Source organism: Gossypium arboreum, chromosome 3 (genome assembly GCF_025698485.1).
Source record: "Gossypium arboreum isolate Shixiya-1 chromosome 3, ASM2569848v2, whole genome shotgun sequence".
NCBI classification, from domain to species: domain Eukaryota; kingdom Viridiplantae; phylum Streptophyta; class Magnoliopsida; order Malvales; family Malvaceae; genus Gossypium; species Gossypium arboreum.
The window spans coordinates 126,372,468-126,394,850 of record NC_069072.1 but is presented as its reverse complement, the minus strand read 5'-3'; the positions used below and the strand labels follow the sequence as shown (position 1 = coordinate 126,394,850).

At 35.4% G+C, this 22,383-nt stretch overlaps 1 protein-coding gene, 1 non-coding gene and 1 pseudogene across 2 annotated transcripts; 1 reads left to right on the top strand and 2 right to left on the bottom strand.

The window, feature by feature from the left end:
- Positions 1 to 385: 385 nt before the first annotated feature.
- On the bottom strand, positions 386 to 3,979 carry LOC108475022 (coronatine-insensitive protein 1-like). Its single transcript, XM_017777039.2, has 3 exons — positions 3,009 to 3,979; positions 1,365 to 1,836; positions 386 to 1,285 (listed from the first exon to the last, which is right to left on the bottom strand). The coding sequence occupies exons 1-3, from the start codon at positions 3,503 to 3,505 to the stop codon at positions 473 to 475; spliced, it is 1,782 nt and encodes a 593-aa protein (XP_017632528.1). The 5' UTR covers positions 3,506 to 3,979; the 3' UTR covers positions 386 to 472.
- A 1,949-nt stretch (positions 3,980 to 5,928) lies between these two features.
- On the bottom strand, positions 5,929 to 22,114 carry LOC108475573 (alcohol dehydrogenase class-P-like; annotated as a pseudogene).
- Positions 17,551 to 17,657, top strand: LOC128291207 (small nucleolar RNA R71). Its single transcript, XR_008280983.1, has one exon. It is a non-coding gene; the product is annotated as a small nucleolar RNA R71 (small nucleolar RNA).
- Positions 22,115 to 22,383: the final 269 nt, after the last annotated feature.

Genomic DNA, 22,383 nt, shown 5'->3' with positions numbered 1-22,383 from the left:
TTTTTAATAATGAAATGTATTACTGGACCAAAGTTGAGAAGGAAATAGGTCTACGGACAAACATTGTAGAATTTTTAATACAATTGTTGTATTACAATTAGCACGAACCATGTTACAACTTTTATGTGATTAAATAGTTTATAGATTGAGTTGTTTTGATTTTTAAATGGGATTCTATGGTTTCAACTAAAATAAACTAAGATCAAGTATATTTAAAATATATTTAAAAATAATAAATATTTTAGTTAAATCTAAATAAAAATATATAATTTATTATATTTTAGGTTGACTTGGTTTAAATTTTTAACGGCAGTTATTAATTGAATAATTATTTTATTGGAGTACTAAATTGAAAAAAATTAGAGTGACCAAAATAAGACAAATCTTATTTTAAAGGGACTTTAATTGTAATTTACTCAAATTTTTAATTTATAAAAGTTAATCTAGGACAACTTTTTATAAACTTATACTCCTATACAAGGATCCGCTGGTAGTTTAACCGAAATATCAAATCAGGAAAATCAATCCTTGGTCCGGCTAGGGAGTAATACGCAAGCAAATGACCCGGATGCTCTACCACGACTACCTCTCCAACCCGGTCGGTCTTGACTACACGTCTGGCCGGAACTAGTTCGATATTCCAAAATAAACGAGCCATTGCTAACAAATCACGGCTCGATTGTGACAATTCTCGATATCCTAGCACCCACAAGTACCTTAAAGAAGTTAATCGGATCATGGCAGCTGCTAGCGCATGCTCGCTGAAGAAGCAACCTCCTATTTCGAGTTTCTGCAATTTAGGGCATCCCTTGGAGAATTCCAAAAGCCCAGCATCCGACTCCCCAACGTAACCCAGAAGCATCCATCTTATGTTCCAACTATATTGCCCAACGTAACCGAGCCCCGCATCTGTCAAACCGCCAGGTCGGAGATGCAGTGCAAATCTTCTAAGCTTTCCACAGCCTCTTAGTAGAGCCCGGACTCCTTTGTCGAGAGGCAAATCCGTTATCCTTTCTTTTTGATTAAGCAAGACTAGACGAAAATCACACATGTTTTTCAAGTAAGTCCCGATGTATTCCAATGATGCATTGGTGATGTCGGATACATAAACAGCCAAATGTTCCAATTCAATACATCCCTGAGCTAAAGCCATCAATCCTGTTTGTGAAACCAAACCTTCATCCTCCATTCCTTCCTCAGCACCTGGCTCGATTCTAAGCCTCTTTAGTTGCTTACATCTTCGGGCAACAACTTCTAGTCCTCGATCTCCGATAACATTCCTTGTCTAGCCAATCAGAAAACACATATAATTAAAGAATATAATGAAAAAAAATAGAATACGGACAATGGTTTTGTGATTCAACCTTGAGAACTTCCAAGTTTGGACATCTTTGTAATAACCAGCAGTGATCTTCTGTGTCGAGTAATGCATAAAGGAGATCCAATTCTTTAAACAACGGTGCAAAAGGAAACACGATTGGCATTTCATTCTTCCCCATGTAGGTTAAACCCAAACGGCATAACCTCGAGGGGAATGTCACAGCAGCATACCCATCAGGTTGGTCGTAGAAAGAACCACCGTAGAATTCTTCTAAAACAGCAGCAGCATGAAAGAAACCGACGAGATCTAAAATTTCACAATCACTAATTTTCAGAGAGACCAAATTACGACAATTTCTGGCAATAAGTTGGAGATCTTCAAAACTAACTTTGACAAAGTCCGTCATGTAAAAGTTTAAAGTCTCGAGAACTGAATTATTCATCGCAATCTCATGAATCCATCGACCATCTTTCTCAATAATTGAGCTGTCTTCCAAGAACAGGGTTCTTAATTGCCTACGCCAACATGTAAAGAAATAAATCATATGAAAGAACCAAGCCAATGTTTTTCCCCGGCAGTTTAGCTCCAACTGAGCTTCAACATCCAAGTAATTGGAATTTGATTAAAGCAATACTTACTACTTTATACCACTGGCCTTCAAGCCGTATTTCAAAAAAAAGAAGCTCAAATTTGAACACTATTAATCTTATTTATTTCTCAAATATCTAAAATAACAAATGTAATTGCACTTATTAAGCAAAATTAACCCTTAAATGATAAAAAAATTAAAATAAGTTCTAATTTTTTTTTATTTCTCAATATATCTACTGGACCATTAAGAGGGTAAATACTAGTCACAAATTTTAAAATTACTCCATACTCAAAATGAATATCGAATCTTCAATCACCAATTAAAATAGGAGACACATTTACCATTTTACCTATATCTTTAGATACATTTTGATTATTTAAACCTTGATGTTGGACATAAATGTTCACCCCACAATTTAGGTAGTGGTTTGATTCATGTTGTGTGTAGCATTTATTTATTTCTACCAAGAATTGTAAAAAAATTTAAGACATAATGATAAGTTTAGATATTAGTTTTATATTTTTCTTGTCAATTTTATCTTTATTTTTTTATATGTAAAAAAGTTAAATCATTTTTAAAGAAAATGTTGATGAAGTCATTAATTTTTTCTTATCGATATTGGTGTGACAATGTATGATATAGTCTATGTATATTTTATATTGACATAACATTATTTGTTTTATATGCAAATAATTTAAAATTTTTAAAAGATATACCAATTGAGTTTTAGTTTAATTGGCATGAATATTATTGCTAAGAAGGTGTGAGTTTGAGAAGCTTTGAGATGCATTATACTTTTATTTATGGGTTGAGCGAGGTTATGTTTTAGACATTCTATCAAAAAATCAAATATGATCAAAATCTATATGTTTAAAAATGTAATCTTTTAGTTATTTTCGTAAAAAAATAAATCTTTTAAAATATAAATCTTTTTAAAATATAAGTTAAATTGAAATTTTTAAAAGTTTGAGGGTGAAAAATAAAATATATATGAATATATCAAAAAATATTACATTATTTTTCATAAAACCAAGTATTAGTTTAAGCATATGAATTCACATATTGAAATATGTTTAAAAAGAATAAAAAAGCTACCGGCACAATCTTCCAACGTGCAAGAGTCCATCAGTAGAAAAACCAGAGCATTTATCAAGCTTCAAACACCGCAAAACTTGCCCCCTAGACCTACACAATACTTCCAAATCTGAATCATTAACGATCATCCTCCTAAAATGCACCGATTTCAAGCAAGCCAAATTCTCGGCTATTTCCTTTACCCACGGCGTTACGTACCCTCCCCAATCTTCCGGTATCATATCAAACATCGCCGCCCGAGGTTTTCCTTTCAATTTCAACGATTCCAAGTGTGGGAACCGCAGCCGCAACCGTTCGGGACTCGTCGTGTAACAAAGCGCAATCGTTATGTGCTTACGTGTCAACGCGTCGAGCTCGTACCAACGACGACAAACGAGGGAAACGGCGTTCCGGTCCTCCGGGTCGTCGATGTATAGCATCACCCAGCCCAAAACAACGTAGGTTAGACCGGTTTGTGAAGCCGTTGATTTTTTCAACTCGTTATAATTTTCCCCCATCCAAAAACTCAAATCGGATATTCAAAAGAGAAAACAAACGCTTGATCTGGAGACCAGAATAAGAAGCAAGAGGCGTTTCCTCAGCAATTGTTTTCTCCGGAAGTGAAAGAAAAAGGAATGGATTCGCCAGCAGATACTACAAATCGGGTCAGGCATGGGTCGGGTTGAGGAGACATGGAAGAAGAAGCGATAAAAGCAAGAAATGGACAAGGGAGAATGGATGGAGAGAGAAAATAGAATGGTGGAAAACAAATTTATGGACTGTATGATAGTTTGGGTAATAATTGTGAATCAAACCTATAAATATCTGGGGAAATTTGAAAACCCAGCTCTTCAGAGTCATGTGTGGGTCCTTCTCCTAGGTTGAATTATCCTTTAAAGTCATGTGCTGGACTCCCTTTTTGATTCAAATACTGAACATTGAGAAGCTTGATTTAGTGTTTTCTCATCCAACAAAGAATTAAAAAAACCTTATTTATAACCCTGGCTTTATAATTCACACAAAAAAAAAATAAAAACCCTTCTTTATTAAATATAATTATTTGCTTGTACAAAATAAGTAAAGAATATAAATGTTTATTTTTACGTTACGGTGAAGTCAATTTAAAAAATTTTCAATTTGAGGATTAAATTTTGTTTCATTCTTGTTTTAGTCACATGTTTTTAAATTGATAACAAAAATGATAGACATGATCTTTTTCTTACTGATATAATAACACATTTAGTTCTCAATACTTGTATATTCTATCAATTTGACTCTAATTCTAAAATGTTCAATAAATTTAATTCTTCATATTTACAAATTCTATCAATTTGATCATCAAACTTTCTAATCAAAGCTTTCAAGTTTTAAAATAAAGGCATTTCACATCTATAAATTTGTAAAACCCCAAAAAGAAAAAGAAAAAACCGCCTCTAATTGTACAAATATAACATATAATAAATAACATGTGCAAATATATTATTGCTTAAAAGCCAAACAATTGTATCACCACTTAACATCCAAATCCAAAGAACCAAACTGAAACATAAATCTAGCAATAGGTACTAATTAATTTAATAAAATAAAAAATAATTAACATCAAAGTTGCGGTTCTTCTTTATACAATAAAATCAATTAACAACCAAAAATTCTATATATTTAGTTTTTCCAAACTGCAAAGAACCTATCTTTGAGCTATGGAATAAATTGGGTAACCATTAAATACAAGAAAAAAAGTAGAAATTTAAATTATCTAGAAACTAAAATCCTTATATAGTTTAATGCTCAAGAACCTCCATAAAGTATGTTATATTTGCACAATAAATTTGTAAAATATGTTATATTTGCACGATCGGAGAATTTTTTTTTTTTTTTGGTTTTGGAATGCTTCTATTGGCAAAGATTTTTAAAAGTTTTGGTTAGGAAGTGTAAGGATCAAATTGATATAATTTGTAATTATTGATGACTAAATGTGTTGTTATATCAAATTAGAAAATCCTATGTCATTATTTACGTTATCAATTTAACGATGGGTAACTAAAACAGGATTGAATATAAAGTTTAGTGCCTAAATTGAAAAGTTTTAAAGTTGAGTGAATAAAATAAAAATATGAAAATAATTGAGTAACCGTTTGTTTAATTTACTATAAAAAATACTAAAGTACTCAAGTATATAAGCCAATCTTAGGTAAAAGTACCACAAAATCTCTTGTATTATATCATAAATTGTATTTTAGTCCCTTACTAAAAAAATAGACAAATTAGCCTTCTACGCTAAATGAGTGAGCAAAATAGCTCTATTAAAATTGAACCATTAAATATTTGTTTTGGTGTTTATATATAAGCTATAATAACAAATTTAGCCCTCTACCTTCATACATGTATTCAATTTGACCTCTACTCTCTTTTATTGGAAGTAAAGTAGAAATTTTAAAACTAATAACGCTAAAAAAGTTAAAAAGGCTTTACTAAAAAATTAAAAAAAATAAATAACACCACCGACCCAATAAAATAAGTAGGGTCAATATATTTTAAAATTTAATAAAAATTAGATTTTAGTGGGTCTGAAATTGTTATTTTTTAATAAATATTTTTTTTTAAAAATCTTATAACAATACCGACCCGAACAGATTGAGGTTTGTATTGGCAGTATATCAAATTTGATTTATTCAGTGCTTTATTTAGAGGACCTATTCCTGATGAAATTTTCAGTTTTAGAAGCATTAATTGCATTAGACCTTTCGATGTTAAAACTTTCTAAGTTATCATATTCAATTCTCAAGTAAAGTCCCTTCCTATCTTGACCGCCAATGATCTCCGCATTCAATAAGATTTTGAGAAATATATTGCTTGTAGAAGTGCCCTCCGAAATTATGCCAAAAAGTAGCATATATACTGTAACCTCCTTCTTTTCTTTCTCTATTTCAATGCAACATTATTTTTTTATGAAAGTGAGTAACATTGGCATTTGTCGAATATGATATTTATCCATGACATATGAAATATATAATAAAGAAGCCTGTAAGGGTCAACAAGTTGAACCCAGGGCAATACGAAAGCAGAATGAGAGACATGAATATAGGACACAATTTACCATTAGAAACAGCAAAAGCATGTATAGCATACATTATTTATTTCCTTGATCACTCTTTGCAAAACAATCCAGGCCAGTCATTCCTTATTCATCCATGCGAATCACACATCTCAGTCCCTCACCCGCCAGCATCAACTCAAATGCCTTGTTGATCTCTGAGAACGGCACAGTGTGTGTGATGAATTTATCCAGCTCAAGTTCCTGCAACATTAAAGATATCACAATCTTTACTGTCTGCTAGTATATTTGTATGGAAGAGAAAATGTACTCATGTCCAATACATATTCGAACCAGCATTTACATATTCATGCATAAATATCAAACACATTCTGTTTTGGTGTTCAACACTCACTCCTGGTTCCAATAAACAGAAAGATAAACTCACCTTGTTCATATATTTCTCCACAACAGCAGGAATGTCAGACCGCGGTTTGTAGTTTCCAAAAAAAGTACCCTTCAGAGTCTTCTCATTCAGCAGATTCACCGGGTGAGTTTTGAATGCATCGTCCTTGTTAGGAACACCCACAAGCACCGCAACTTCCCACCCCTGAAAATCAAGTCATTTCAGATAAACATGAAAAATGATATAATCTAGCATCATTGATGAAGAGGAAAATGTTGTGAAGCTATTTACATCTTGGACGCATTCAAATGCAGAAATCATGGCTTGGATACTCCCCGTACATTCAACACTGCGGTCGACTCCTCCACCAGTCATCTCAACAATGACCTAATCATTAGAATCATTTCTTAATAAGGATCCTGATGATCGTTTATGGTTCACTAAACTAGACTACGATCACGACAAAGGCAAGCGTACCTATTGAATGGTAGTAAAGCTATGGTGAGTCCAGAATATCGTATCCACAAGGACTAAAAGTACTAGTATTAACTATCTTTCTATTATTTGGCCTAAAATATAAGAGATCTGTTTTAATCTAAAATTAACTAACTAATTAACTACTAAACATGACAGAGAGTGAAGAAGATAATCGAATAAACCAATAATAAAGACAATACTCAAGGAAGAATCCACGTAAACTTCACTTATTATTCTGACTCTAAATGAAATGATTTATTCACTTGTCTTGATCCGTAGAAATCCCTAAATTATGTTAATATCTCTTTCGAGACTAATAACAACTGACTCTAAGTTGATTAATTGAAATCTCTTTCTAATTAAAACCCCTATTGTCGCATTAACTCGATTTATGGATTCCCTTATTAGATTTGACTCTAATCCGGTAGATTTATGTCATCCTATCTCTAGGATTGCATGCAACTCCGCTTAATTATGGTAGATCTACTCTTAAATAGGGACTTTTGCTTACTGAATAAGCACATCAATCTTGAATTAATATCCTTAAAATATTAAAATAAGTATTAAGAACTCATAATTAAGAACAAGAACAAGTATTTATCATTAAATTCAAAACATTAAATAATAAGATCTGTTTTAGGTTTCATCTTCCCTAGGTATCTAGGGAATTTAGTTCATAGTATAAAAAGAAGACATCTCAAATTTAGAAAAACAACAAGACATGAAAAACCCAAATAAACTTCGAGAGAAATTTGAATGGAGATCTTCAATCTTGACGTGAATCTGCTTCTGAGACGATTCCAACGGCTTCCTTCGAGTAATTTCTGCTTTCTACTCTGCGCGTCTCCTTAGGTCTGCTTCTAGTGTGTTTATATAGACTTTAGAATGCTTAGAATCCCTAAAATTTGGCTTTTTCCACTTATTTTGGAAACAGGGAGCGATATCGATACGGACTGCCACATGACTGTGCTAGGAGGGGTACACATCCAAAGATAGTCTCCTTATCTAGTGTATTTATATAGACTTTAGAATGCTTAGAAACCCTAAAATTTCACTTTTTTCGCTTATTTAGGAAACAGGAAGCGATATCGATACGGACTGCCACATGGGCGTGTGGCAAGCTAGTGTGGCTCACACTGGTGTATGCTCAGCCCGTGTGGAATTCGTCTTGGCCATGTGGATCTTTCAATCAGCCCATTTCGTCTATTTTTGGCCCGTTTTATGTTCCTTTTGTTCCCCTATGCTCTCCTAAGTATAAAACATGAAATTAAGAGATTAGGAGCATCTAATTCACTAAATTATATGATAAACCATCCAAAAATATGCTAAGTATGGGATTAAAATGTGTTACTTTTATGATTTATCAAATATCCCCACACTTAAACATTTGCTTGTCCTCAAGCAAAATCCTCAACTCACAATTAAAATTAAACTTTCTCAATTCATAATTCTCATCAATAATGTTTTATCATAATTTCACAAATAATCATACATTGATAATTCAACTAAAAGAGCACTAAATGTACAAGCACTCCAAGTCTAACATTAAAAGCATGAAAACATAGCTATTTCCTTTTATCTAAATAATTACCTTTAATTCAAAAATTAACAAGAATTGACATCCTCACTAAAGATTCACTCAAATCACTCAAAGTGTTTAAGATTCAAAAATTAAGCACTCAAGAGTCAAACATAAAAAGTTATTACCATAAGCTTGCATGAAAATCAAATCTCCACCATTATAAAATGATGTGATACACAAATCAAAAGGTCTTTAAAAAGTTGTAATGGGGCTTAGGTTAAAGGTGTGGATAAAGGCTGAAAAAGAAGGTTAGAATCGAGATTGAATTGATAAATTACCTAACTAGAAAAATAAACTAATACTTAAATAATTACATCAATCGAATTTATTAAAGATAAACATGAGCTTCTTCTCAAAATATGAAATTAACTATTTAAGCTCAAGGCAAAGAACTAATAATAATCAACATGTATGTAAATATTATATATATATTTTCTTTTTTTTTTTTTTTTTGACTGAATGAATAATAAGAGAAAATTATACAATGAAAATAAAAGAACATAGTTAGGCAATTAACCAAATCAAATCTTGACCAAAAGAGAGTTAACAAAATAGAAAAAATTCTCAGTGAATCAAAAAGTATGATGTTTGGGTTAATATTAAGAATAAATTAAGAAACGGTTTGTTAGGGTCAAAGGGGTTCACTAAGGGTTAATTTGTGAAGGTAGGCTTTTTGTGGGACAAGTGGGTTAAAACCTAGGTTCCTTTATCACTTAATATATCAAATCAAAGGTGTGGTCTCGACGTGTATAATCGAAGCAAGTTCTAGAATAATAATTCAATATTGACACACTCATAACCAATAATAAAGTGAGCAAGAAGAATGTATGCTCTAAAGGCTCAAAATCTCACAAAAATTATGGTTTTTGATGTCAATCTTGCAAATTTCAACTTCAAGCAATTTAGGGAAACATCTTAAAAATTTTTAATTCTGAAAAATAGACTTGTCATGCTTGATTCTCTACTATCTTAAAGTTTATACCATCAATGCACAAGTATCTATGAATTTAATCTAAAATATATCAATAAGAATCATAAATCAATAAGAGTTCATTCTAGAAGTAATATGAGAAAATTACATAAACATAAGGCATAATTCAGGGATTTTCAAATAATCATATAAATAACCTTCCCACACTTAAGATGTACATTGTCCTCAATGTACAAATAAACATAAATCATAATAGAAACAAAATATCATAAGATAAGGAGATAATTGAAACTGCCCTGAATGGTGGATGAATTTCCTAGAATTGTGAAATGCGAAATTGTAGATAAATGTAGGGGTAGTGCGAAATTCTGAGCAACTGATAAGAAAATAAACACAATGCTGAAGAAGATTAAAGGGTTACTCGTTAAGAAACAACCATAATAATTAAAATAAAGTTCAAAATAGGAAAACAAAATAAACATAAAAAAAAAATAAAAATAAAAATAAAAATAAAAATAAAAATAAAAATAAAAATAATCAGACTCAATGGTCCTCATCATTCGATTGATCAGTGTCACGAGCTGGTGGCGCTGGAGGAGTGATATGAAGATACTGACAGATCTGCTATAAAGTCGCATCAATACTGTCGAACCTCTGAGCACAGTACTGACGAAAACTCATGAACTCCTCATATGACACTCCTCGAGAGCTAGCAGTAGGGGGAGCATGTCGGTGACTCGATGATGGAGGCTATGGTGGGTTCTCATGATAGGGAGGAACATCATCAGTGAAGTCCTTTGGGTTATGTTGAATGTCATACTGAACTAGTCTGTATTGAGGGGGGTCCACTCCACATCGCTGCTCGATCATCCTCATATGGATCATACTCGAGATACCTTGAGAGGACAACTGACCAACTAGGGTAAGTGTCGAAGACTGCTCCGGTGTGTCGAGTAAATCGAAGTGTCGAGTGAGACAAGTCATGTAATGCCTGAGACAGATGGGGCCCTTCTTATAGCGTTCAGTCTGATTAAGGCAAGCAAGTGCGATGAAATACGCCAAATCAAACACATGTCCGGTAGTCATGCTCCACAAGAAATAGGTGTCATAGGTACTAACCACTCCAGTGCTCTCTCTCCATCCCGTCAAAGTGTGAGTTAGAAAGGCGTGAATATATCGTAGGGCCTGAGAGAGATGTATTGCCTTCGAGCGACTCGCGTCGTAGTTAGTCAGGTCGCCCGTGAGCTCAGTCCAACATTGAGAGGGTGAGTAATGAATATGTCGATGAAATTGAAGAAAATCTTCGGCACTCATGAACTCTTCTGTGTAATGTCCCAAAGCAGCACCGAACTTTGGGACACTCATGTGTCGTACCAACCTGCCAAGGTGAAAGGTGATTGTGCTGGGCCCGCCATGGACTGACATGACCTGCTAGACTAAGAAGGTGGTGCCGAACTCTAAATTGAGCTCCTAGTAAATGGGCTCGATGATGGTGAAGAACCTATCCCACGACGCTGTGGTAATAATTGAGCGCACATCATTAGCCAAATGAACCTATTCTAGCGCGGCCCAATCAATGCAACAACCCACACCGAGGGGTCGTACTCAATGAAGCTGGAATAGTTCCTCCTGAGGGCCTGTTGAAAATCGGAGATAAGGGTGGCGAGCCTCGGCTGATGCACTCGAAGATGAGGTTCCACCGAGGCCCTTTCGCTTTTTTGAAGTGGGGACAGCGACTTGGACTTGCCATGAGTGTTTGCCATGATAAATCTTAAAAATAAAATATTCTAATAAAAACATCACTAACCAAACACATAGAGAATGCGACAAATAAGTATGTGAATAATTCAAAGTGTTGACTTTAAAGGACTCTAATGTGAGAAAATAAAAAAAAAGGCTAAGATGTGGAATCTATTCCTAAATGTACTAACCTCAACAAGCAAAACAGACAGCATATTATAGTAATCAGTAATAATAATGTGAAAACGAAATATCTTATTAAACTAATATGAACCAGCCAATCATAATGTAAAAATAAACTAAACTAGTAGCATGAAAAATCAACCTTAGATGAAATAAAAGAGAAAAACAGCAGTGTTAAAGAAAAGTCAAAATAATAAGAAGACTAATGAATCTAAGCTAAACTGTATTAAAATATATATTAACATAATAAAAATAAAGAAATAAGTTAAAATGAATTATAAATAGAATAAAGCAATAAGGAATAAAGTAAATAAAGGATAAAAATAAGAAAAATGAGTCAAAGGGATAGAGTAACTGACGGTATAAAGGCGGTGGTTGGAAAGGCATGTGACCAGTAGTCAGGGGGTCGAGTGCAACGGAGGTGAGTATGTGCTAGGGACGGGGTGATTTTGGTTGGGGCTAGTCGGTGGTGATGGGAGCTCTGTGTGTCGTAGGGAAGAAAAGAGAAGACTAAGAGGACAAAAGGAGGGGATAAGGGGAAAGAAAGGGAAAGAAAGGGGAGGGGGAATGCAGATGATGGTGGCCAAAAATATGGGGGTTAGGTCGAAGGCGGCGAGTGTTTGGGAGAAATTTGGAGAAGAGGGTAAAAAGTAAAAAGAGAAAGAAATTAGGGTTGGAGGTTTTTAAAATAGACACAATCATATGAGCCCCGTGTCGGGCCACACGGCCATGTCACACGCCTGTGTGGCTCAAAATCCAGCCCATGTTTGTCGAGGAAAATAATAGCCTACTAGTCAGATGGTATTGGACAAGCCCGTGTGTCTAGGCCGTGTGGTGCATACGGCCATGCCGCACGGCCACGTGCTACGTTGTTCGCTTCTCCTATGCCCGTGTAGTATCTTACACGTTCGTGTGTCTGAGCACACGGTCGTGTGCCTCGCCTGTGGAGCTCTCTGACTTGTTTAAAATTTAAAAAAATTAGGTCCAGTTTTCACACGGCCTAGGACACGCCCGTGTGTCCAGGCTGTGTAGTCCACACGGCCGTGTCGAACGCCTGTGTGTCCTTTTTTAGGCTGTGTCTCTGTCGATATTTGGGAAAATTTAGCTCCAGGGTCAACACGGCCAAGGACACACCGATGTGTACAGGCCGTGTTGGCCACACGACCGTGTCGCCAGGCCGTGTAGCCTACTGTCGAATTTTTCAAATTTTAAAAACTAAGTCCCAAAATCCACAAGGCTAAGGACACACCCGTCTGTCCAGCCCATGTGGGTTACACGGCCACATTGCACGACCGTGTAATTTATTTGTTGCACCCCTGATAGATCACACTGCCAAGGACACGCCCGTGTGTCCTGGCTGTGTGGGTAAAAAACCTGTACTTTTTTTAATGTCAGTAATTATTAAAGAAATATTGTAAGATGAAAATAAGGAAATTAGTAAAGTTAATACTCGGGTTGCCTCCCGAGAAGCGCTTATTTAAAGTTTAAGCTGGACTTACCTTGTGCGCATGGTTACGAAAGTTTAAGGAGCTGAAGCTCCTCTCTATCATTCCTAAAATCCTTACCATTATAGATTTTAAGTCGATGACTGTTTACCTTGAATTTGCCAAATTCTGGGTGAGTTACCTCTATCATACCGTATGGGAAAACGATTTGCACTACGAATGGACCTGACCATCTTGATTTCAGCTTTTCTGAAAACAATTTGAGCCTTGAATTATACAAGAGGACAAGATCTCCAACTTCGAATTGTTTGGGCTTCTTTAAATGAGCGTCGTGGCATCGCTTTGTAGCTTCTTTGTATAATCATGAGTTCTCATTAGCGTTTGCTCACCATTCATCTAACTCGTTCAACTGCATCAATCTCTTCTCACTTGCGAGTTTGAGATCAAAGTTAAGGAATGTTATAGCCCAAAATGCTTTATGATTTAATTCAAATGGTAGATGACAACTTTTCCATAAACAAGTTTGTAAGGAGAGGTTCCTATGGGAGTTTTAAAAGTGGTTCTATAGGCCCATAAAGCGTCATCTACTTTTGACGCCTAATCTTTCCTGTTTGATTCTACAGTTTTCTTTAAGATGCGTTTAAGTTCTCGATTGGCGACTTCAACTTATCCACTGGTTTGAGGGTGATAAGGGGTAGCTATCTTGTGATGTACTCCATATTTCTTAAGTACTTTATCAAATTGAGCATTACAAAAATGTGTACCCCTATCACTAATGATTGCTCTAGGTGTTCCGAATCGAGAGAAGAGCTTTTTGAGAAATCTAACTACCACTCTAGCATCATTAGTAGGTAAAGCTTGAGCTTTTACCCATTTCGACATATAATCGACTGCTACTAGGATGTATTTATTGCCATACGAACTAGGGAATGGGCCCATAAAATTGATACCCCAAATATCAAATATTTCACATGAGAGCATATATGTTTGAGGCATTTCATCGTGTTTAGATATATTACCTGTTCTCTGGCATTTATCACAAGAAGTAACATACCTATTAGCGTCTTTGAACAGTGTGGGCCAATAAAAACCTGATTTGAGTACTTTATGTGCTGTCCTAGTTCCACTGTAATGTACTCCTGTTGGACCTGAGTGGTAGTGTTCCAAGATCTTACTCACTTCTAATTTTGTAACACATCTCCGAATTACTTGATTTACGCATGCACACAAAAGAAAAGGATCCTCCTAAAAATAATTTTTCATATCGGTAAAGAATCGCTTCTTTTGATTATGTGTCAACCTTTTTGGAATGATGTTAGCAGCTAGATAATTCGCAATATCTGCAAACCAAGGGCTCTCAGAGTCAGTTATAACAAAGAGTTGTTCTTCAGGAAATGAGTCATTTATCTCATGTTCATCAAGCTCGTAAGATGTGGGTTTTCTGATCTGGACAAATGATATGCTGCAAATTTTCTGCTCCCTTCTTATCTTGAATTTCTAAATCAAATTCCTGCAACAATAAAATCCATCTTATTAGTCGAGGTTTTGCATCTGATTTAGTAAGGAGATATCGAAGAGCTGAATGGTTAGTGTAGACGAAAACTTTAGATAATATTAAATATGGTCTAAATTTATCGAATACAAAACCACAGCCAATAATTCTTTCTCAGTCGTCGTGTAATTTTCTTGTGCGGCTGTCAATGTCTTGCTAGCGTAATAGATCGGTTGAAAATGCTTGTCCCTTCTCTGTCTAAGAACCGCGCCTATTGCAAAATCATTCGCATCACACATTAGTTCAAAAGGTAAATTCCAATCAGGTGCAACTACAATCGGGGCATTAATTTATTTATCTTTAAGAGTATTAAATGCTTCTAAACATTCCTGATTGAAATTGAAAGACACATCTTTTTCTAGTAAATTTGTTAAAGGCTTAGCTATTTTAGAAAAATCTTTAATAAATCTTCTATAAAATCCAACATGTCCTAAAAAGCTTCGGATAGCCTTAACTGAACTAGGGAGAGGTAATTTCTCAATGGTTCCAATTTTCGCTTTGTCAACCTCGATTCCTTAACTAGAAATTTTGTAGCCTAAAACAATCCCTTCACGAACCAAGAAGTGACATTTTTTCCAATTCAGTACAAGGTTTGTTTCCTCACATCTCATTAGAACTTGTTTTAAAATTTTAATGCAAAGATGAAAAGAGTTACCAAATACCGAGAAGTCATCCAGAAATACCTCCATAATGTCTTTTACGAGTTCATCAAAAGTGGCCAACATGCATCGCTGAAAAGTAGCAGGAGCATTATATAATCCAAAAGGCATTCGTCGATACGCAAACGTACCGTATGGACATGTAAATGTCATTTTCTCTTGGTCCTCAGGAGCTATTGGAATTTGGAAGTAACCAGAGAGTCCATCTAAGAAGCAATAATACATATGCCCAGATAATCTTTCCAACATCTAATCAATGAATGGTAAGGGAAAGTGATCTTTTCTGGTGGCATCGTTCAACTTCCTATAGTCAATGCAAACTCTCCACCCCGTGACTGTTCGTGTTGGGATCAATTCATTCTTCTCATTAGCCACAACAGTCATGCCTCTTTCTTTAGGGACAACCTGCACAAGACTCACCCAAGAACTGTTAGAAATAGGATAAATAACTTCAGCATCTAGAAGTTTAATTACATCAGCTTTTACGACTTCTTTCATGTTAGGATTCAGTCGTATTTGAGCTTGCACACAAGGTTTATATTCATCTTCCATTAAAATTTTATGTGTACAAAAAGAAGGATTGATCCCTCTTATGTCAGAAATCTTCCAAGCTATGGCTCTTTTATACTCCTTCAACACTTGAAGTAACTCGTGCTTTTTGGTTGGCTGTAAATTTGAAGTAATAATCACTGGTAATGTGGAATTATTTCCAAGAAAGGCATATTCTAGGTAATTTGGTAATTGCTTCAATTCCAATTTAGGAGGTTCTTCAATAAAGGGTTTTAATTTTAACTCATTGTTTACCTCGATACCCTCATAATTCTTCTATCTCAGTGATGACTCATTAGAATTTAATTTAGCTTTTGTCTTACCTAACACAGCATCATCGTCATTTACCTCCTCTCCTTGGGCAAGACACAGTTCCAACGTGTCCTTATAAACGATTTCCTATAAAGAATCTTGAGTAGCATGATCAATAAAATCAATAAAATAACATGAGTCATCTTGTTCTTTAGAAAATCTCATGGCATCATAAATTTTAAAAATAATCTCTTCGTCACCTACCCTAAGCACAAGTTTATCGTCGCCTACATCAATAACAGCCCTAGTAATGGCTAAAAATGGGTGACCTAAAATTAAAGACACCTCAACATCCTCATCCATGTCAAGCACAACAAAATCAACAGGGAATATGAATTTATCTACTTTTACGAGTACATATTCAATAATACCCCTAGGGTATTTAACAGATCTATCAGCTAGTTGTATACTCATCCTAGTAGGTTTTGGTTCCCAAGGCCAAGTTGCTTGAACATTTTGTAAGGCATTAAATTAATGCTAGCGCCTAAATCAGCTAGTGCCTTCTTAACATTTAAACTACCAATTAAGCAGGGAATAGTAAAACTTCCTGAATCTTTTAGGTTGGTTGGTAGTTTATTTTGGAGTATGGCTGAGCACTCTTCGTTGAGTTCTACTATAGATAACTCTTCAAACTTCCTTTTATTTGTTAGAAGCTCCTTCAAAAATTTTGTATATGTAGGCATCTGCGAAATAGCTTCAACAAAAGGTAAGTTAATATGTAACTGTTTAAAAAGTTCAAGAAATTTACCAAATTGTGCATCCATGCGGTCTTTCTTCAACTTCGCTGGATATGAGATTGGTGGTTTATATTCCTTCAGCACCGGTCTTTCACTTTATTCGGGTTTTACCTCCTCATCCTCTTTCCTATCAGATTCTTGTGGCAGCTTCTTTTCAGATTCAGTTAACACTTTTCCACTCCTTAGGGTAACTGCTTTCATGTGTTGTTTTGGGTTGGGTTCGGTGTTACTAGGTAGAGTTTTGGGTTGGGTTCGGTGTTACTAGGCAGACTTCCTTGTGGTCTTTCTGAAATCATCTTAGCCAGTTGTCCTATTTGATTATCCAGCCCTTGAATCGATGCTTGTTGATTTTTAAGTGTAGTTTCAGTGTTTTGAAAATGGGTTTCCACCACTAAAATAAACTTCGTCATCATCTCTTCAAGGTTTGACTTTTTCTCTTACTGGTAAGGTTGTTGTTGGAAGCCTAGAGGGGGTGGTGGCCTCGGATTCCTTGGCCTTCCCATGAGAAATTTGGGTGGTTCCTCTAACCTGCATTGTAAGTGTTACTGTAAGGATGATTTTGAGGTCGAGGATTATTGCCCATATAATTTATTTGCTCGTTCTCCATGTTGGGGTCGAAGGGTAAATATTTTGAATTGCCCATTTCAACTCCACTCGAGTCACATTGCATCACCGGATGTACCTGCGTAGAACTGCATACACTGTCAATCTTTTTATTCAAGAGTTCTACCTAGTTTGATAGCATGGTGACTGCATTTAGGTTGAAAACACCAGCTGATTTTGTTGGCTTTGTTCTCATGATTTGCCACTGATAGTTATTCAATGACATCTCCTCTATAAACTCATAAGCCTCCTCAGGTGTTTTGTTATTTATGGTTCCACTGGCAGCTACATCGACCATTTGCCTAGTTGAGGGGTTCAAACTGTTATGAAAAGTTTGAACCTGTAGCCATAAAGGTAACCCATGGTGAAGGCACCTTCTTAGTAAGTCCTTATACCTCTCCCATGCGTTGTATAAAGTCTCTAAATCCATCTGTACAAAAGAAGAGATATCGTTCCTCAATTTGGCTGTCTTAGCTGGTGGAAAGTACTTTAGTAGAAACTTCTCTGTCATCTGTTCCCAAGTAGTGATTGAACCTCGTGGTAGGGAGTTCAACCAATGCTTAGCCTTATTTCTTAACGAGAAGGGAAATAGCCTTAGGCAAATGGCGTCGTCAGAAACGCCATTGATCTTGAAAGTGTCGTAATATTCCAGAAAGTTGACCAAATGAGTATTTGGATCCTCATCTTGCAAACCATCAAACTGAATAAACTGCTGGATCATCTAAATTGTATTTGGCTTCAGTTCGAAATTGTTTGCAGTGACAGTAGGTCGAACAATACTCGATTCAGCCCCAATGAGATTGGGCTTAGCATAATCGTACATAGTACAAGGAGTAGGATTCTGATTTACAGGAATTGCGGCAACCATAGGAGGTAGCGAATTATTTTGATTTTCAGCCATCTCCTCGATAGTATTAGTATCGTCCTCATGCTCTTCCTTATATACTGTAAGCTCCACCTTATTTCTCTACGATTTCTACGAGCTGTATTTTCAATTTCACTATTGAATAATAATGGTCCTGACGAATTCCTTCTAGTCATAAACTACAAAAACCTGCCAGAAGCAAACAAAAGGAAAATTAGTAATTAAATATAAAACTAAAACAAAAATTAAATGTAATAAAATAAAAATGGCTAAATTAATAAAAATCAAGCGTTCCTAATATCTTAGTCCCTAGCGACGGTGCCAAAAACTTGATGATCATTTTATGGTTCACTAAACTAGGAAACAATCACGACAAAGACAAGCATACCTATCGAATGATAGTAAAGCTATGGTGAGTCCAGAATATCGTATCCACAAGGACTAAAAGTACTAGTATTAACTATCTTTCTATTATTTAGCTTAAAATATAATAGATCTATTTCAATCTAAAATTAACTAACTAATTAACTACTAAAAGCGAAAGAGAGTGAAGAAGATAATCGAATAAACCAATAATAAAAACAATACCCAAGAAAGAATCCACTTAGACTTTACTTATTATTCTGACTTTGAATCGAACGATTTATTCACTTGTCTTGATCCGTAGGAATCCCTAAATTATGCTAATATCTCTTTCGAGACTAAGAACAACTGACTCTAGGTTGATTAATTGAAATATCTTTCTAATTAAAACCCCTATTCGCATTAACTCGATTTATAGATTCCCTTATTAGATTGACTCTGATCCAGCAGATTTATGTCGTCCTATCTTTAGGATTGCATGCAACTCCACTTAATTTTGGTAGATCTACTCTTAAACAGAGGCTTTTGCTCCACTGAACAACATCAAGCTTGAATTAATATCCTGAAAATATTAAAACAAGTATTAAGAACTCATAATTAAGAACAAGAACAAGTATTTATCATTAAATTCAAAACATTAGATAATAAGATCCGTCTTAGGTTTCATCTTCCCTAGGTATCTAGGGAATTTAGTTCATAGTATAAATGGAAGACATATCAAATTTAGAAAAACAACAATACATGAAAAATCCAAATAAACTTCCGGAGAAATTTGAATGGAGATATTCAATCTTGACGTGGATCTGCTTCTGAGACGATTCCAATGGCTTCCTTCGAGTAATTTCTACTTTCTGCTCTGCGTGTCCCCTTAAGTCTGCTTCTAGTGTGTTTATATAGACTTTAGAATGCTCAGAAACCCTAAAATTTGGCTTTTTCCTCGTATTTGGGAAACAGGGAGCGATATCGACACAGGCTGCCACATGGGCGTGTGCTTTGCCCGTGTGGAATTCGTCTTGGCCATGTGGATCTTTCAGTCAACCCGTTTTGTCCGTTTTTGGCCCGTTTTATGCTCCTTTTGTTCCCCTATGCTCTCTTAAGTATAAAATATGGAATTAAGGGATTAGGAGCATTTAATTCACTAAATTATATGATAAACCATCCAAAAATATGCTAAGTATGAGATTAAAATGTGTTACTTTTATGGTTTATCAGATCCCATAACAAGTTGACAGGTTTTACGCAAGGTGACCCTAGTAACTAATGGTTATGTTCCAATCAGAATCTAGCAGGATGCTATAGAAATGAATTTTCAAGTGGGAACCAACCTCTTGGATAGGTTTGTTGTAATCTTTTGGATTCACAAACTCTGTAACACCGAATTTCTTTACAAACTCTGTAACACCGAATTTCTTGGCTGCAACAAGTAATAAGAATAAACATGATTAGTTTTGTAACTTTGCTTAACCAGAAACATAACCGATCTTGGAATGTTTTGTTCAAGTAACTACAAAACCAATGCTACCTTGTTCGAATCTGCTGGGGTTCAAATCAACGCCAATGATCCTCGAAGCACTAGAAACTTTTGCTCCTTCGGCAGACTAAATTGCAGAACAGAGAATTAATGATAAATAAGTCCTACACTCTTTCTAGTCGCCAAGAAGAAGAAAATATAACATCAAAGCAACAAGAATAACTCACAGCAAGACCGACAACTCCTAGTCCGAAAATCGCAACAGATTGACCCTTTTTTGGGTTTAACAACATTAACAGTGGCACCAAAACCTACAAGAACAAAAGCAAAACAAGTTGTGAAACAAGAACTCCTTCACTTTCATATACATCGTTTACATATCCCAAAGAAAAGGGGGGAGAAAAATTTAGTCATTAACTAACCTGTGGACTAGAGGTGTGTATGGGCCGGGCCGGGCCCATAAAAAAATTTAGGCCAGTTTACAAGGCAGGCCCGGCCGCCCGAAATATGGGTCTGAATTTTTCCAAGCCCTACCGGAAAAAATTGATAGGTTCGAGTTCTGCCCGGCCATTTTAAGTTATATTTTTTTGCTTTTTTATAAAATAAAAACTTTAAAAATAAAAATTCAAATACATTTAAAACAAAAAACAAATATTAAAACAAATAAAAAACAAGATAAACAATTTTAAAATAATACATAAATTAAAAATATAATAAAAAGTAGTTATATTAAAATTGAAACAAATTAGAACTAAAATAATAACTAAATTAATAACAAAACAAAAATTTACAATATCAAAATAATATTAAAACGACAACATATAACATAATAAATAGTCAGTAAAAGAACAATAAAACACGACAAAAAATAGCAGCAAAATAGCACCAAAACAGCACCCAAACAACAGCAAAACAGCAGTGAGCTAGGGATTTGCTTAGAAATGGGCATAAAGGGAGGAAGGAAGCAGCAGGAGGAACTAAACGAAAATGAAAAAAATAGAAGAGAAAAGTTACTTAAACTTAAAAATAAAAAAGGGAAAAAAATATAATATTAAAATCGGGCCAGGCCGGGCTCGGGCTAAAAAATTCTTACCCTAGGCCCAGCCCGTTTTTTATCCAAGCCTATTTTTTGGGCCTATATTTTTACCCAAACCCTCCTATTTTTCGGGCGTGCCTTTCGAGCCATGCACACCTCTGTGGACATCCCGCAGCTCAAAATACAAACTTTATCAAGTGGAGCACGTGGATTGATCTTGGCGACCTGGCCGACATGGACAACAGTATATTCGCTGAAAATAGACGTCCCAAGGAAGTGGTAGATAGGCTTCCCATTGATGGAAAACCTGGATTTTCCATCTTTAATCATTCCAACCCTATCAGTGTTGATTCGGAGGAGATCACACATGTTACTCTATTCAGACAAGCAATGGGAACACTCCTTGCATTCCCCAGTGAAGATGGGGAGAACATGGTCCCCTGGCTTTAGATCAGTCACGCCCTCTCCTACACTCTCCACAATCCTAAACAATAATCAAAGAAAAGGTTTAATGCGTATACACATAATAAGAATATTATAGGAACTGTAAATATTTAGACTGGCTATACATACCCTCCAGCTTCATGGCCAAGTATGCGAGGAAACAGTGGATTTTGTCCCTACAATAACAGAAACAATGTCAGAGTTAGATTGAAAATCTTTCTCCTAACAAGTTGAAGTAAGAAAAAAAGAGAAGTGTGAACCTTAGCATCCCAGAAGTAGACATCGGTGTGACATAAAGAAGTGAAGAGTATCTTAATACGAACTTCATCCTTCTGTGGTGGTGCCACTTCCACTTCCTTTATGGACAATGACTTCTCCGACTCCCACGCCACCGCAGCTGCAATAATAGCACATCCACTGAATTAGAAAAATAATGGCCAACCATTGAAGAATATTCATCAAAGAAAGAGTGTTTTAACATGCATCAAAACCGCAAAAGTCAAAATCAACAGAAAAATTCAAAACCAGATAAATCCCAGAAAAAGAACCCAGTTATCGTATAACAAGCAATCGCACAATAGAGGGAGAGAGTCGAAAGATCACCTCTGCAACGAATGACCTGACCAGCAGTACTCATAATGGCTGTTAACAATAAAGTCTTCTTTGATTTGTCTGCTCACTAGTTTTTTCTTCTGTATGTAGTTTATGATGAAAGAAGAAAGCTAGCAAGAATCTATTTATAGCAGCTGAATTGGAACACATTTCCAGCTCACTAGATTACGTAAAGCACACCAAATGGTTTGGTTTTCCTTAAATGACAGTTATGTTTCTAGGCGAATCGGTGTCTGGTTTTGGGTAGCAGTATTCACTGTTGTAGTGGTTTTGCATAGGCCGGTCAACCGTCAACTAGATTCTAGTGGTCCTAATAATGGGCGCCTCATGGATCCCTGAATTGTTACAATTTTCCTTATTGGGTAATATAAGGTATGAAGGTGAGGTTCAAGAAAACT

Bases quoted from the DNA above. Each gene is read 5' to 3' on its own strand.
- LOC108475022 (XM_017777039.2), bottom strand. From the start codon at position 3,505: ATGGGGGAAAATTATAACGAGTTGAAAAAATCAACGGCTTCACAAACC. The intron at 1,837-3,008 runs GTAGCTTTTTTA...ATGTTGGCGTAG, and splicing joins CACGTTGGAAGATTGTGCCG to GCAATTAAGAACCCTGTTCT. The intron at 1,286-1,364 runs GTTGAATCACAA...CTGATTGGCTAG, and splicing joins CAAACTTGGAAGTTCTCAAG to ACAAGGAATGTTATCGGAGA.